Source organism: Geotrypetes seraphini, chromosome 12, assembly GCF_902459505.1.
Source record: "Geotrypetes seraphini chromosome 12, aGeoSer1.1, whole genome shotgun sequence".
Taxonomy (NCBI): domain Eukaryota; kingdom Metazoa; phylum Chordata; class Amphibia; order Gymnophiona; family Dermophiidae; genus Geotrypetes; species Geotrypetes seraphini.
In genome coordinates this window covers 88,129,474-88,142,796 of record NC_047095.1, presented here as the reverse complement: position 1 = coordinate 88,142,796, position 13,323 = coordinate 88,129,474, and the positions used below count along the sequence as shown (strand labels likewise).

Here is a 13,323-nt window from a genome sequence, read left to right as displayed (position 1 = left end):
TGAACATAATTATAAAACCGAACTCTCAGTTATAACACCACTAAAAAACATACACACACACAATCTGCCGTTCTAACATACGAATAAAACAGAACCCACTGTTCCAACACCATTCTAAACATAAGGTGCAGTTGAACATAAATAATACTCATCAACTCGTTGACAGTGCCAGTATGTGCCTGTTGTTCAGCACTATCAGGGCAGAATGTAGTATCTGTGGTCTCTTTTTTTTTACAAATTCAGGGAAAGAAGAAAAATAGAGACACAGACAGACTCTCTTATCACTGGAGGGAGGATGAGGCAGGGATCTGGGGGGGCCCAGGTGTGACCCCTAAAGCCGGCACCATTCAGCCAGACACCCCTGTCTCATTGAAGAGAAACCTCAACAGGAGAAATGGAATGGCCCTCTCACTGAAGAGAAACCTCAATAGGAGAAAATAATTGCCCAGTCACAGCCAGAATCCAGGAGCTAGTTGAATAGTGACCATCACCTGCTCGGAGATAGAGCATACTGAAGATGCATGATGTGTGCCAGCCAATAGGATCACCTGTTAATCAGTTTCTCTATCTCCACCCGCTTGTAGATGTGTGTTATCCCAATGGTCTCTGGATTCATCTGCTGCTATTGCTAAGGAATCTAAATTTAGCTTTTAAGATGAAATTTACAGGAATTCTTAGTGCTGAAACAGAGAGGTGTTACACTGGCTTCCAACTGAAGCAAGGATACTTTTTAAAATGGGCTGTATTGCTATAAGACATTGTATTGCCTTGTGCCAACTTATCTTGTTGATCATTTTAAATTTGCAGACAGAATGCTGACATTATGTAAACTCACTATATTTACATTTTCTACAGTAAAAGGTTGTATTTACAAATTATTTTTTCATAGAATTTTTAGCTTATCAGGTACGTTCTTGGGACAAGAGTCTCAGTAAGTTGATATTAGATTCCAGTTTTTATCGAGCTTTTAGAAAGATGTTGAAGACTTATCTATTTGACAAATTTTATAAATGAGCTTATAATTCACTGTGAATGTATAGTTTTTTTGATCTCCTTTGTAAACCGCTTAGAACTGAAAGGTATTGCAGTAAATAAATTGATTTTTGTGTTATGTTATTTACATTAATCTACCATGAACTCACGCGTAAACAGGTAGAGTTTTCTATTTACCTTACACCAGTCCAAAAAACGTAACTACTAGCAACCGGATCATTCTTATATATAAAAAACTTCATCACTCATGTTTATCAGTATGTATAGTAGCCTGCAGCTTTAAACAGTAGAACAGTACACTGGGGCCCCAATGCACAAATGTTTTCCTTACAAGACAGACTGGTTTTAACCAGTCTCACTTGTAAGGAAACTCTCCTGCCAATGCTCAAAAGGGTTCTCTGTGGCTGCTACCAATCCTCATAGTAGCCACTGAGAATCCTTTCAGGGTTACTAATTTCTGGCAGCTCTGGATCTGCCAGTAGCTGCTATGCATAAACTGAACTAAACTAAAACTTAGGGCTCCTTTTATCAAGCTGCAGTAGGGGTTTAACGAGCGGAATACCGCGTGTTAAACCGCCTTCCGCGCTAATCACTAACGCCTCCATTGACAAGGTGTTAGTTTTTTGGCTTGTTGCGGGGATTAGCGCGTGATGAAATGTCCGACGTGCTAACCCCTATAGCGCATCTTGATAAAAGGAGCCCTTAGTTTTATAAACCAGGTCATCAACCAATATGGAACTCGACTCAGTTAACATTAAGATCAAATAATAATACACACACAACACAGGTATAACAGCTGCATCCCCCCCCAAAAAAGCCGCCTTCTCCTTCCCTCTCATCCGATTCACAGCTTTCCCTGCTGGCTCAGGAGCCACAAATCAGCTGATTGGAGCTTCGCATGCCAGCAAGAGAAGTTGCAAATCAGCTGGGAGGATTTGCCCCAGCCAATCCTCCCCAGTCCTCCAAGAGAAAAATCCGTGATGGTCTTTGCCCAGGATCCTCCCCAACTGTCCCAATCCCCCTCCAACCTCTATTTTAAAGGACAGTAAAAAGGATGCTCACTCCCTCCTGCCTTGACCGATGCCGTCTGGTCCCCCTCCCCCATACACACACACCCCAACCTCCCCCACATACTTTCTAGTAAAATACCAGCAGGAGGGTTGACCACTCTCTCCTGCTTCAGCACAGACCAACCCACCTACCCACCCACCCCCACCCCACTTCTTCAAAACGGCAGGCCTTACACTTCCCGGTGCATCCTGGCATGCACTGGCAGGGGCCTAAGGCCCAGACTGGCTCAGGCACTTAAGGTCCAGGGGTCTAGGAGGGGCCTTAGGTGCCCCTTAATGCATCCGAGGATGCACTAGAAAGGGGAAGGCCCATAATTTTGAAGAGGCGGGCCAGCCAGCAGGAGGGATTGGGTATCAGTAAAAGGTATGGGAGGAGGGTCTGGGCAACATCAGCCAAAGCAGGAGGGAGCAGGCATCCCTCCTGCAGATCTTCACTAGGAACGGGGAGGATCGAGAGGGTGTCAGCAGAAAGTGGCACTTTTAAATTTTCCTGCTGCTTTCCCTGCTGGCCACCCAGATGAGCTGACAGGACTCTCCAAGGCCGCTGAGCTTTGGGGCTTCCCCTGTTGCCTCAGCTGATAGCAGCTCAACTGGCAAGGGAAACCCCAAAGCCAGGAGTCCTGTGGCTCAGTTGATCAGGGCAGGGAAAGCAGCGTGAGCCTGACAGGGTGGAGGAGCTGTGCGTAGTGATTGCTCTTCTGATTAAGCGCCAGGCACAGTTCCTCCCCACTTTTAACGACAATTCTCTAAACAAACAGCATGAATATAATTTGCATGATATCGTGCTAAGCATCGTCAGTAAAGCACAGTTACTTACCGTAACAGGTGTTATCTAGGGACAGCAGGCAGATATTCTCTACATGTGGGTGACGTCATCCACGGAGCCCTGTCGCGGACAGCTTTTCAAGCAAACTTGATTGAAGATCTTAAAGTTTGCTAGTGCTGCACCGCGCATGCGCTCAGTTAGGGGGCGCGTCTCCTCAGCGTGGCCTCAGTTCAGATAGCTAGCAAAGAAGCCAACCAGGGGAGGTGGGTGGGTTTCGAGAATATCTGCCTGCTGTCCCTGGATAACACCTGTTACGGTAAGTAACTGTGCTTTATCCCAGGACAAGCAGGCAGCATAATATTCTCTACATGTGGGTGACCTTCAAGCTAACCAGAATGGGATAGTGGGAGAGTTGGCAATTTAGGAGAACAGATTATGCAAAACTGACTGGCTGAAATGGCCATTGCATCAGGAGAAAGTATCCAGACAGTAGTGCGAGGTAAAGGTATGAACCGAGGATTAAGTGGTGGCCTTGCAGATCTCCTCAATAGGCGTAGACCTGAGGAAAGCGACAGACGCCGCCATCGCTCTGACTTTATGCCCCATGACTCGACCCTGCAGCGGGAGCCCAGCCTGAGCGTAGCAGAAGGAAATACAAGCAGCTAACCAGTTGGACAAGGTGCGCTTGGAGACAGGACGCCCCAACCAATTCGGATCAAATGATATGAAGAGTTGAGGAGCCGTCCGATGAGCTTGAGTGCATTGCAGGTAGAAAGCCAACGCCCTCTTACATTCAAGAGTGTGTAGCGCCACTTCGCCAGGATGAGAATGAGACTTAAGAAAAAACACAGGAAGAACAATGGATTGGTTGAGGTGGAAATCCGAAACCATCGTAGGCAAGAACTTAGGATGAGTACGAAGGACCACCATGTCATGATGAAAAACAGTAAAAGGCGGATCCGCAACTAGAGCCTGCAGCTCACTGACTCTGCGAGCAGACGTGAGGGCAATCAGGAACACCACTTTCCAAGTGAGATACTTCAAAAGAGACTTATCGATTGTCTCAAAGGGAGGTTTCATCAACTGAGCCAGAACCACATTCAGATCCCAAACCACCGGAAGAGGCTTGAGGGGAGGATGGACACTGAAAAGACCTTTCATAAACCGGGAAACCACCGGATGTAGTGAGAGCGATTTCCCATCAAGTGGCTGATGAAAAGCCGCAATAGCACTGAGGTGGACTCGAATAGATGTCGATTTTAGACCAGACCGAGATAAGTGCAGCAGATAATCCAGCACGGAAGACAAGGAGGCGGACAGAGGCTCCATGCGATGCGTAGCATACCACGCAGCAAATCTAGACCATTTCTGAGAGTAGCACAGGCGAGTGGAACTCTTCCGAGAGGCCTCGTGAACATCCTGAACAGACTGAGAGAAACGGAAGGAAGGAATCACGTCGAGAGGAACCAAGCTGTTAAGTGGAGAGACTGCAGATTGGGATGCAGCAGCGAACCCTGACCCTGAGACAGCAGAGAAGGAAACACAGGCAGAAGCAGAGGCTCCCTGACACTGAGTTGAAGCAGAAGGGAGAACCACCGAGGCGCTATCAAAATCATGGTAGCGCAGACAGACTTGAGCTGGACGAGTCCTCAGAATCAGAGGGAATGGAGGGAATGCATAGAGGAACAGGTCCGTCCAATCGAGAAGGAACGCAGCCGCCTCGAGTCGGTCCGGGGAGTAAATCCTGGAGCAGAAACGAGGCAACTTGTGGTTGAGGGGGGAGGTGAACAGATCTATCTGCGGAGTCCTCCATCGAGCAAACACCTGCCGCAGAGTGGAAGAGTGTAGCGTCCATTCGTGCGGCTGGAGGAGGCGGCTCAATTTGTCTGCAAGGCACTTCCGCCGGCCTTGGATGTAGACCGCTTGGAAGAAGATGTTGTGTCATATGGCCCAATCCCAGAGCCGTAGAGCTTCTTGGCAAAGGGACAGGGATCCCTTGTTTGTTGACATAATACATCGCCACCTGATTGTCTGTCCGAACCAGAACCACGCGATCCTGAAGCAAATGACGAAAGGCCCTCAACGTGTTGAAAATGGCCCGAAGCTCCAGCAGATTCATGTGACAGCAGCGATCGGTGCTGGACCAGAGACCTTGAGTACGCAGACCGCGAGGTGTGCCCCCAAGGCGTACGCGAAAGAGTCCATTGTAAGGACCTTCTGCGCTGGAGGTGTGTGAAAGAGAAAATCTCTGGACAGATTCGAAGAGAGCATCCACCAGCGGAGAGATCGTTTCAACAAAGGAGTCACTGCAATGTGTTGAGAAGTGGGATCCCGGTCCTGTCTCCACTGGGACGCCAGGGTCCACTGAGGAACTCGGAGATGAAGCCTGGCGAAAGGAGTCACATGAACGGTGGAGGCCATGTGCCCCAGTAGGATCATCATATGCTTGGCCGAAACTGTCGACAGAAGGGAGATCTTCTGGCATAGGCGAATGAGGGTATCCTGTGAGGCCGAGGCAGAAAAAAGCGGAGGTGAACTATGTCCAGCACCGTTCTGATGAATTGCAGAGACTGAGAGGGACACAACTGGGACTTGGGGAAGTTTACCTCGAAGTTTACCAGGCGCTGGAGGAATAGAATAGTCCATTGGGTCACTTCAATAACCTCCGGGCCTGGACGCTTTGATGAGCCAGTCGTCAAGGTACTGGAACACTTGAAGTCCCTGCGTCCGCAGGGCTGCCGCCACCACCACGAGGCACTTCGTGAAGACCCTTGGGGAGGATGCGAGGCCGAAAGGGAGAACCCAATACTGTAGATGGAGATTCCCCACCCGGAATCTTAGAAATCTGCAAAAGGCTGGATGAATCGGAATGTGAGTGTAGGCCTCCTTGAGATCCAGCGAGCATAGACAATCCCCCTCGTCCATCAGGGGATACAAAGTGGGAAGAGAGAGCATGCGGAATTTGTTCAACGCTCCGAGGTCCAGGATAGGGTGAAGGTCCCCGGTCTTTTTGGGGACTAGAAAGTACCGGGAGTAGAACCCGGTGCCCTGTTGACACACAGGGACCTCCTCTACCGCTCGTAGGCAAAGGAGGGCCTGAGCCTCTTGCAGAAGAAGGGAAGTTGCGTCCTGTTGGAAAGACACTCTCTTGGAGGCAGGTCCGGAGGAACCCTCAGGAACTGAAGGGATTGACCGTCTCGGATGATGGAGAGAACCCAAAGGTCCGAAGTAATCAGCTCCCACTGGTGACAGAATAGGCTGAGACGACCTCCGATGGGAAGAGGAGAAGGCTCGTGGACGAACGGGGGCAGCATGCTCTAACCAGGATAGTCAAAAAGACGGCGCAGGCTTAGCTGCCACAGGGGCTTACGGCTTTTGGGGGGCCCTCTGCTGCTGCTTACGCCAGGGCAGTGGGCGTGAAAATGCCGGCGTGGACTTCTGCGGATAACACCGGAGTGGCAATTTGTATGATTTAGGATGAGGAGCCTTCGGCTTCAGTCTCACCAAAGAGGCGAAGGAACGTTCATGTTCTGAAAGGAGTTTGGTAGCTGCCTCGATGGAGTCGTCGAAGAGATCGTTGCCCAAATACGGGAGATTCGCTAAACGGTCCTGCAGATTTGGGTCCATGTCAACTATGCAGAGCCAGGCCAGGCAACGCATGGCTATAGTAAAAGCCGTTACCCGCGAGGACAGATCAAAGGCATCATAAGTAGCCTGGAGCATATAGAGGCGAACCTTCGACAGCATATCCTGAAGCTGGCAAAAGTCGGACCGGCGATGGGCAGCCAAATCCTCCTGGAAAGACTGCATGGATTTGATGCAGTGCTTGAGATAGGATATAAAATTAAAATTGTAATTCAGGACCCGGTTCGCCATCATGGAATTATGGTATAGGCGCCGGCCAAACTTATCAATAGTATGCCCCTCCCTGCCCGGCAGGACAGAGGAGAAAACCCTGGAGAGATTAGATTTTTTTCAAGGAAGACTCCACCACCAAGGACTGGTGGGAGAGCTGGGCCCTTTCAAATCCCTTGCATGGGACCGTCAGATAGCAGGATTCCATCTTGGACGGTATGGCGGGAATGGCGTAAGATGTCTCCAAATTGCAGAAGAAAGTCTGCTTCAAGACGAGATTCAAAGGGAGATGCAGGGACTCCCTCGGCGGATGAGGAAGTTCCATCTCCTCCAAATACTCCCAGATATACCTGGACTCAGACTGGAAGTCCAGCCTTTCCCATGTCCACCACGAACCTGGTGAAGGAGGAAGTTTTGGCCGAGGAGTGTCCGTCCAGAGGAGAAGAAGATCTGGTCTTCGGGGCAGCTGAAAAAGAGGGAGAAGCCTCCCTCAAATACTGCGCAGGCACATCAATGTCAACAAGCATGGACGCCAAGGAAGCTCTGCTAAGAGACCGAGGAGGTGTTGACGAATGCTTGCGTGCAATCCGCCTGGAGGGTGATGACCCCGGGGGTCCTAGGGACAGAAGACCGGTGGACAAGCCCCGGAGAGCACAGGGACGAAGATACTTTCCGACACAGCTGCGAGGAGGGAGTCCTCGACCCCGATCCGCCTCGACGCGGAGACCGAGGAGGCACCGAAGACAGCCGGGGCTGAGACTCAGGCACGGCAAGAGCCGATGCCTCGATGGGCCTCGAGGTCCCGGAGACCTACACTACTTAGAAGGGGAGTCACGAGGACGTTTTGCAGACCGGCACTTTGAAAGCGAGACACGCTTGGAGTGGTGCCTCGAGCGAGGTCGGGCGGCCAGAAACGCCTGACTCGAGTGGAGAGGTGAAGAATCACTCGAGGACAACTGACGTGACTGTCGGTTCTTGCCTCGGGGAACCTCGCTGAGACGCTCAGGCTGGTATGCAGGGAGCAGGGTCAAGGCCGGGGCAAGTTGGGTCAGAACTGAGGAGAGCTGCGTGGTCAGGATTGCCTTAAGCATGTCCTCAAACATCGGTACCAAGACCAATGGAGCTGGTCCGACTGGTGCAGCAGTGTGCTCCAAGGAGGGCGACCTCGAGATAGAGTATTCCCGTAATTTGGAGGCACGCTTCGGAGGAGGTTTCGAAGAGGCTGGTAGGACTGCACTCACTGCCTGGGATGCCAGAAACTCCGTGGAAGGCTTCTTAGGTAGCATAGCTGAACCTGAAGGAGGAAGAGGAGACTTACGAGGCCGAGGGCTTAGCAGCCAGAGCAGCCAAGGTCTTCGAGGCTGAGGGGGACTTGCTCGGGGCTGAGGTCTTCGAGGTCAAGGCCAAGACAGAAGGCGAGACCGGGGTCGAGGCCTTGGCACCAAATAGTTCAGCAATCTTGGCCCGCCGACATCGAAGAGCCCGAGGCCGGAGAGTGGCACAACACGGGCAGGAGTCAGTAGGGTGGTCGAAACCCAAGCAGAGGATGGACCAACGGTGCGGGTCAATAAGTGAAATCACCCAACCGCACTGCGTGCACTTTTTAAACCCGGTAACAGGCCGGGACATAGGAAGAAAAAGTGGCCGCGGCCGAAGTAAAAAATAACAAAGACTGTAGACGCGTTGCACAGTGACTCCGATCGAAGTAAAAACAACAAAAGAAGCCGCGGTGCAGGAAGGCACTTAGAAACTAACGCAGAGAAGAAAGACAGGGCTTACTGGCTCCGTGAAAAATTAAGAACTGATGCCACGCTGAGGAGACGCACCCCCTAGCTGAGCAGGAAGGCACACGCGCATGTGCGGTGCAGCACTAGCAAACTTTAAAGACCTTCAATCAAGTTTGCTTAAAAAGCTGTCCGTGACGGGGCTCCGTGGATGACATCACCCACATGTAGAGAATATGCTGCCTGCTTGTCCTGGGATAAAACAACACATTCCCACCATGACATTTTTTACCATGGTGTTGGAGCTTTTTGCATTCTGCCCTGGGTAAGAGGTTGAAAAGAATGAACCATTACCAGAAACTGTGTCCACATTTCGTCATGTAAGCTTCTTCGATCATGTCAAAGCAGATTGGACTGAAAGACAATAATGAAGAGAAATTATGGCAAAGTTTAAAAAATACAGTAAAATTTCTCTTGAAAACAGTCTTTACAGTTATTAGAAAATGCTATAGACCACTGTTCTTCAACCGCTGGTCTGTGGACCAGTGCCGGTCCGCAGAAAATTTCTGCCAGTCCGCATAGGGCCAGCGAGATCGAGTCGGTAGTTAAATTTCCTGCTGACTGCTGTTCCTCCCAGCCTCAGGCGATCAAGCCTCAGTCTGCCGACGTCGGGGCCTTCCCTCTGTGAGTCTCGCCTGTTCAGAAACAGGAAGTTGAAACAAAATAGGCGGGGTCTCGCCTGTTCAGAAACAGGAAGTTGAAACAAAATAGGCGGGACTCAGAGAATGAAGGTCCCGACGTCGGCAGCCTGTCTTGATCGCCGCCCCTGCCGAGTTGCTGAAGAGGGTCGCGGGGAAGGTGCAAATGGAAGGAAGAGAGCTGCAGATGCAAGGGAGATGGTCAGCGTGTGCGAGCAAGATCATGGGGAGCCTTCGATAGTGGCTGTCTCACCTCCCAGCAGCTCTCCTACTTGCCAGGGCAGTGATTCACCGGCAACTTCCTTTTTCCTCAGAGGCGGCAACTGACCCAAGGCTGCCTAAGTAAATCGCTGCTGCTGCTGAGAGCTGCTGGAAAGGGAGGAAGCCACTGTAGGAGGCTGGGAAGCTTCTGGATAAAGAGAGCTGCTACTGGACCTGGAGGGAGGTAGGAGAGATGCTACTGGGAGGGGAGGAGGGAAAGGGATGGGAAGAGAGTTAATGTTGGATGGGGGGAGGGAAGGGAGAAGGAAACAGCTGGCAGGGAGATTACAGGAGGGGAAGGGGTCAGGGTGGAATAGAGAGATCAGATGAGGGAAAGGGGAAAGAGAGGAATGAGAAAGTAGAGAGAGATTGATGCTGGAAAAGGGGGTCAGCAGAGAAATGAGAGGGATATAAATGCTAGATCTGGTGTAGCAGAGATAAAAATGAAGAAAGCAGTGAAGCTGGAATGAATGATGTAAAAAGGAGAAAGGAAGCACAGGCTGGATGGACAGGGTGTAGAAAGAAGAGGGAGAGGGCAGACAGTGGATGGAACGCGCAGATGCTGGATTGAAGAGACAGGGCAGACGCTGGAAGGAAAAGAGTGAAAAGAAGATGAAAGCAGAAACCAGAAGCAACAAAAAGGTAGAAAAAATAATTTTATTTCTAATTTGTCATTAGAATATATCAGATTTGAAATATATATCCTGCTAGAGACATAACTGGGGACTGCAGTATTCTGTTAGCATGATATTTCTGTGTAGCATTATAATTTCTGTGTAGCATAATAATTTGGCTTGTTCAGTTTTCTTGATAGTAGAGAGGATATATGTGAAAGGGAGGGGAGACAGAGGTTTTGTTGGTCCATGCTCTGTATATTTGTATTTATAAAATCACAATTGTTCAGAATATTGTTTCTTTTTATACTTTAATAAAATACATTCAATATAAAATCATAACTACGGATTGTGCAGATGGGATCAGATGGTTTGCGGTGACCAAGCTCGCGGAGATGGGGCGGAAATGTTTTTTTAAAATTTTAGTCTTAATAGTTTGCCGTTCCACAAAATAATTCTTTTATTTCTGCTGGTCCACGGGTGTAAAAAGATTGAAGAACACTGCTCTAGACTAATTATACCAGCCCTTGCTTCTTTCAGCAGAAAATATATCAATCTGCTGACAGAAACACATAAGAACATAAGAATTGCCGCTGCTGGTTCAGACAAGTGGTCCATCGTGCCCAGCAGTCCGCTCCCGCGTTGGCCCTTAGGTCAAAGACCAGTGCCCTAACTGAGTCTAGCCTTACCTGCGTACGTTCTGGTTCATCAGGAATTTGTCTAACTTTGTCTTGAATGCCTGGAGGGTGTTTTCCCCTATAACAGCCTCCGGAAGAGCATTCCGGATTTTTACCACTCTCTGGGTGAAGAAGAACTTCCTTACGTTTGTACGAAATTTATCCCCTTTTAACTTTAGAGAGTGCCCTCTCGTTCTCTCTACCTTGGAGAGGGTAAACAACCTGTCTTTATCTACTAAGTCTATTCCCTTCATTATCTTGAATATTTCGATCATGTCCCGTCTCAGTCTCCTCTTTTCAAGGTAGAAGAGGCCCAGTTTCTCTAATCTCTCACTGTAGGGCAACTCCTACTGCCCTTTAACCATTTTAGTCGCTGTTTTCTGGACCCTTTCGAGTAGTACTATGTCCTTCTTCATGTACGGTGACCAATGCTGGATGCAGTATTCCAGGTGGGGGCGTATCATGGCCCGGTACATAAGCAAGCCTACACGAAAAATTACTCAGAAAACAACAACATCAATCTATTCAAGCACCAAGCAGTGCTGTTGTGGAGTTTTGTTTTAAAGAAAGGAGGAGAAAGAAAAATTATTTAATGCTAACCCCGAACATCCTACTGTATTTTTTTATGTTTTAAGAATCACTTGTGAAGGATTACGTAACATCTAAATGTTATGTGTGTTCTTGTGATACAAAAGACTGAATGGTACAGGCAGGACATCAGATTAATACATAATAATAATGGTTTTCATTGTATAAAAGGCTTTTCCTCATGGTTTTAAACTTGAACTTTCTGTCAGAGAAAGAAACTTAACTATCACAGCCTACAACATTAACAGGCTCTAGAAGGCACAGCAGAGCCTAGCTCAATCTTTTTAGATACAGTCATAAAGGATAATATTGAAAACAACACAACAGATGCACAGGGTTTCTTCAGTGCACCTACTATCCCCATAACAAGATATACGTAACCACAAAACTACAAAAATCATATCCAAATGCCCTCCCCCACCTCCCATATCCTGAAAAAGTCATATATCTTAAGAATCACAAATTCAGATCCTCTCTGTTGTCCCAATTACCGGACAGCCTTTTCTCATTGCACAAATCTCCAAATGCAATCAAAGCTATGTAATTTACCACAGAATGCTATTAATTCAACTTATCCACCACCAGCTGCCAGTCCAGTATAACTGACAGCTTATAAAAGGCAGCTAAAACCAACCTGGCAGCTGTGTCAGTTTACAAAAGCTAATTTCTCCATCTTCCATATTTTATGTTATTTGTAAGCTTCTATCTCAACTTGGAGTTAAAATCAAAAACTTGTAACTGCTCGCTGGACCCTTTCCCCTCCTACTTATTTGAGAATATCCCTACACAGGCCATCGCTTCCCTCACTGAACTTATTAACTCTGCCCTAACATCGGGCCTTTTCTCCCCCGACATGGGACACATTTCATTGTCCCCTTTACTGAAAAAGGCCGACCTTGATCCCTCCATTCCATCAAATTACCGCCCTATAGCAAATATCCCTCTCTTAACCAAGCTATTAGAATCCATCATATCCACCCAACTCTCTTCCTACCTAGAAAGATTCTCTATCCTCCTACCCCACCAATTCGGCTTCAGACCCAACTTCAGCACCGAATCCCTCTTGGCCTCACTAATCTCTAAGGTGCAACAACTCCACTCACGTAACAAATCTGCTGTTCTTCTTCAATTCGACCTCTCCGCAGCCTTCGATGTCGTTCACCACGACATCCTAATCTTCCAACTCTCCGAAATAGGCATAAGCTCCACTGTCCTAGACTGGTTCTCGAAATTCCTACGCTTCCGCTCCTACACCGTTAATACAAACGGTACCTCATCCCCCCCCTGGAAGCCGAAATGTGGAGTCCCGCAAGGCTCACCCCTCTCCCCTATCCTTTTCAACATCTACATGTCCTCTCTGAAACTACTTCATCTATCCCCCCTAGAAACTCTCTACTCCTATGCTGACGACATCCTCATCCTCCTCGAGACCGACTCGAACCTCTCTAACCTCACTGAAAACATATCCTCTTGTATTACGAACCTCCAATCCTGGGCCCAATCTGTACAAATGAAACTAAATGAGTCCAAAACAAAACTACTTTGGCTTGGCCCTATTTCAGACCATTTACCCTCCTCCATTCCACTACCTTCCGGCCCCACTCTCCAGCTTGAGTTTTCAAGCAAAGTCCTAGGCTTCGTCCTAGACTCCTCCCTCTCCTTCAGTGATCACCTCAACTCCCTGGTAAAAAAATGCTTCTTTAGCCTCCATATGTTGAGGAAAGTAAGATCCTACTTTCACCATTCTCATTTCGCCATCCTCGTTCAATCCACCATCCTCTCCAGCCTGGACTACTGCAACTCCCTCTATATATGCCTAACTAAGAAAAACCTCCACAGACTTCAACTAATTCAGAACGCCGCAGCCAAGCTTATTTTCGCAAAAGGCAAGTTTGATCACGTCTCCCCTCTCCTCTCCAAGCTTCACTGGCTCCCAGTATACTCCAGAGTCCTCTACAAATGTGCCTGCTTATCCTTCAAGATTCTACATGGCATCCTACCCCCCGTTATCCCACTCCTTTGGAATTCCTCTAACCCACTCTCCTCTAGATCCTCCCAAAAACTGAAACTATCTTTC

General features: G+C 48.5%; 1 protein-coding gene across 4 annotated transcripts in view; it reads right to left on the bottom strand.

Moving 5' to 3' along the window:
• The window catches only part of COP1 (COP1 E3 ubiquitin ligase), a 468,098-nt gene that overhangs the window by 420,217 nt on the left and 34,558 nt on the right, over positions 1 to 13,323 (bottom strand). For all 4 annotated transcript variants that reach the window (XM_033917061.1, XM_033917057.1, XM_033917058.1 and 1 more), the window contains exon 2: positions 8,763 to 8,822. In XM_033917061.1, coding sequence (XP_033772952.1) covers positions 8,763 to 8,806 — 44 coding nt within the window. In that variant the 5' untranslated portion in view covers positions 8,807 to 8,822. The remainder of the gene's footprint in view (positions 1 to 8,762; positions 8,823 to 13,323) is intronic.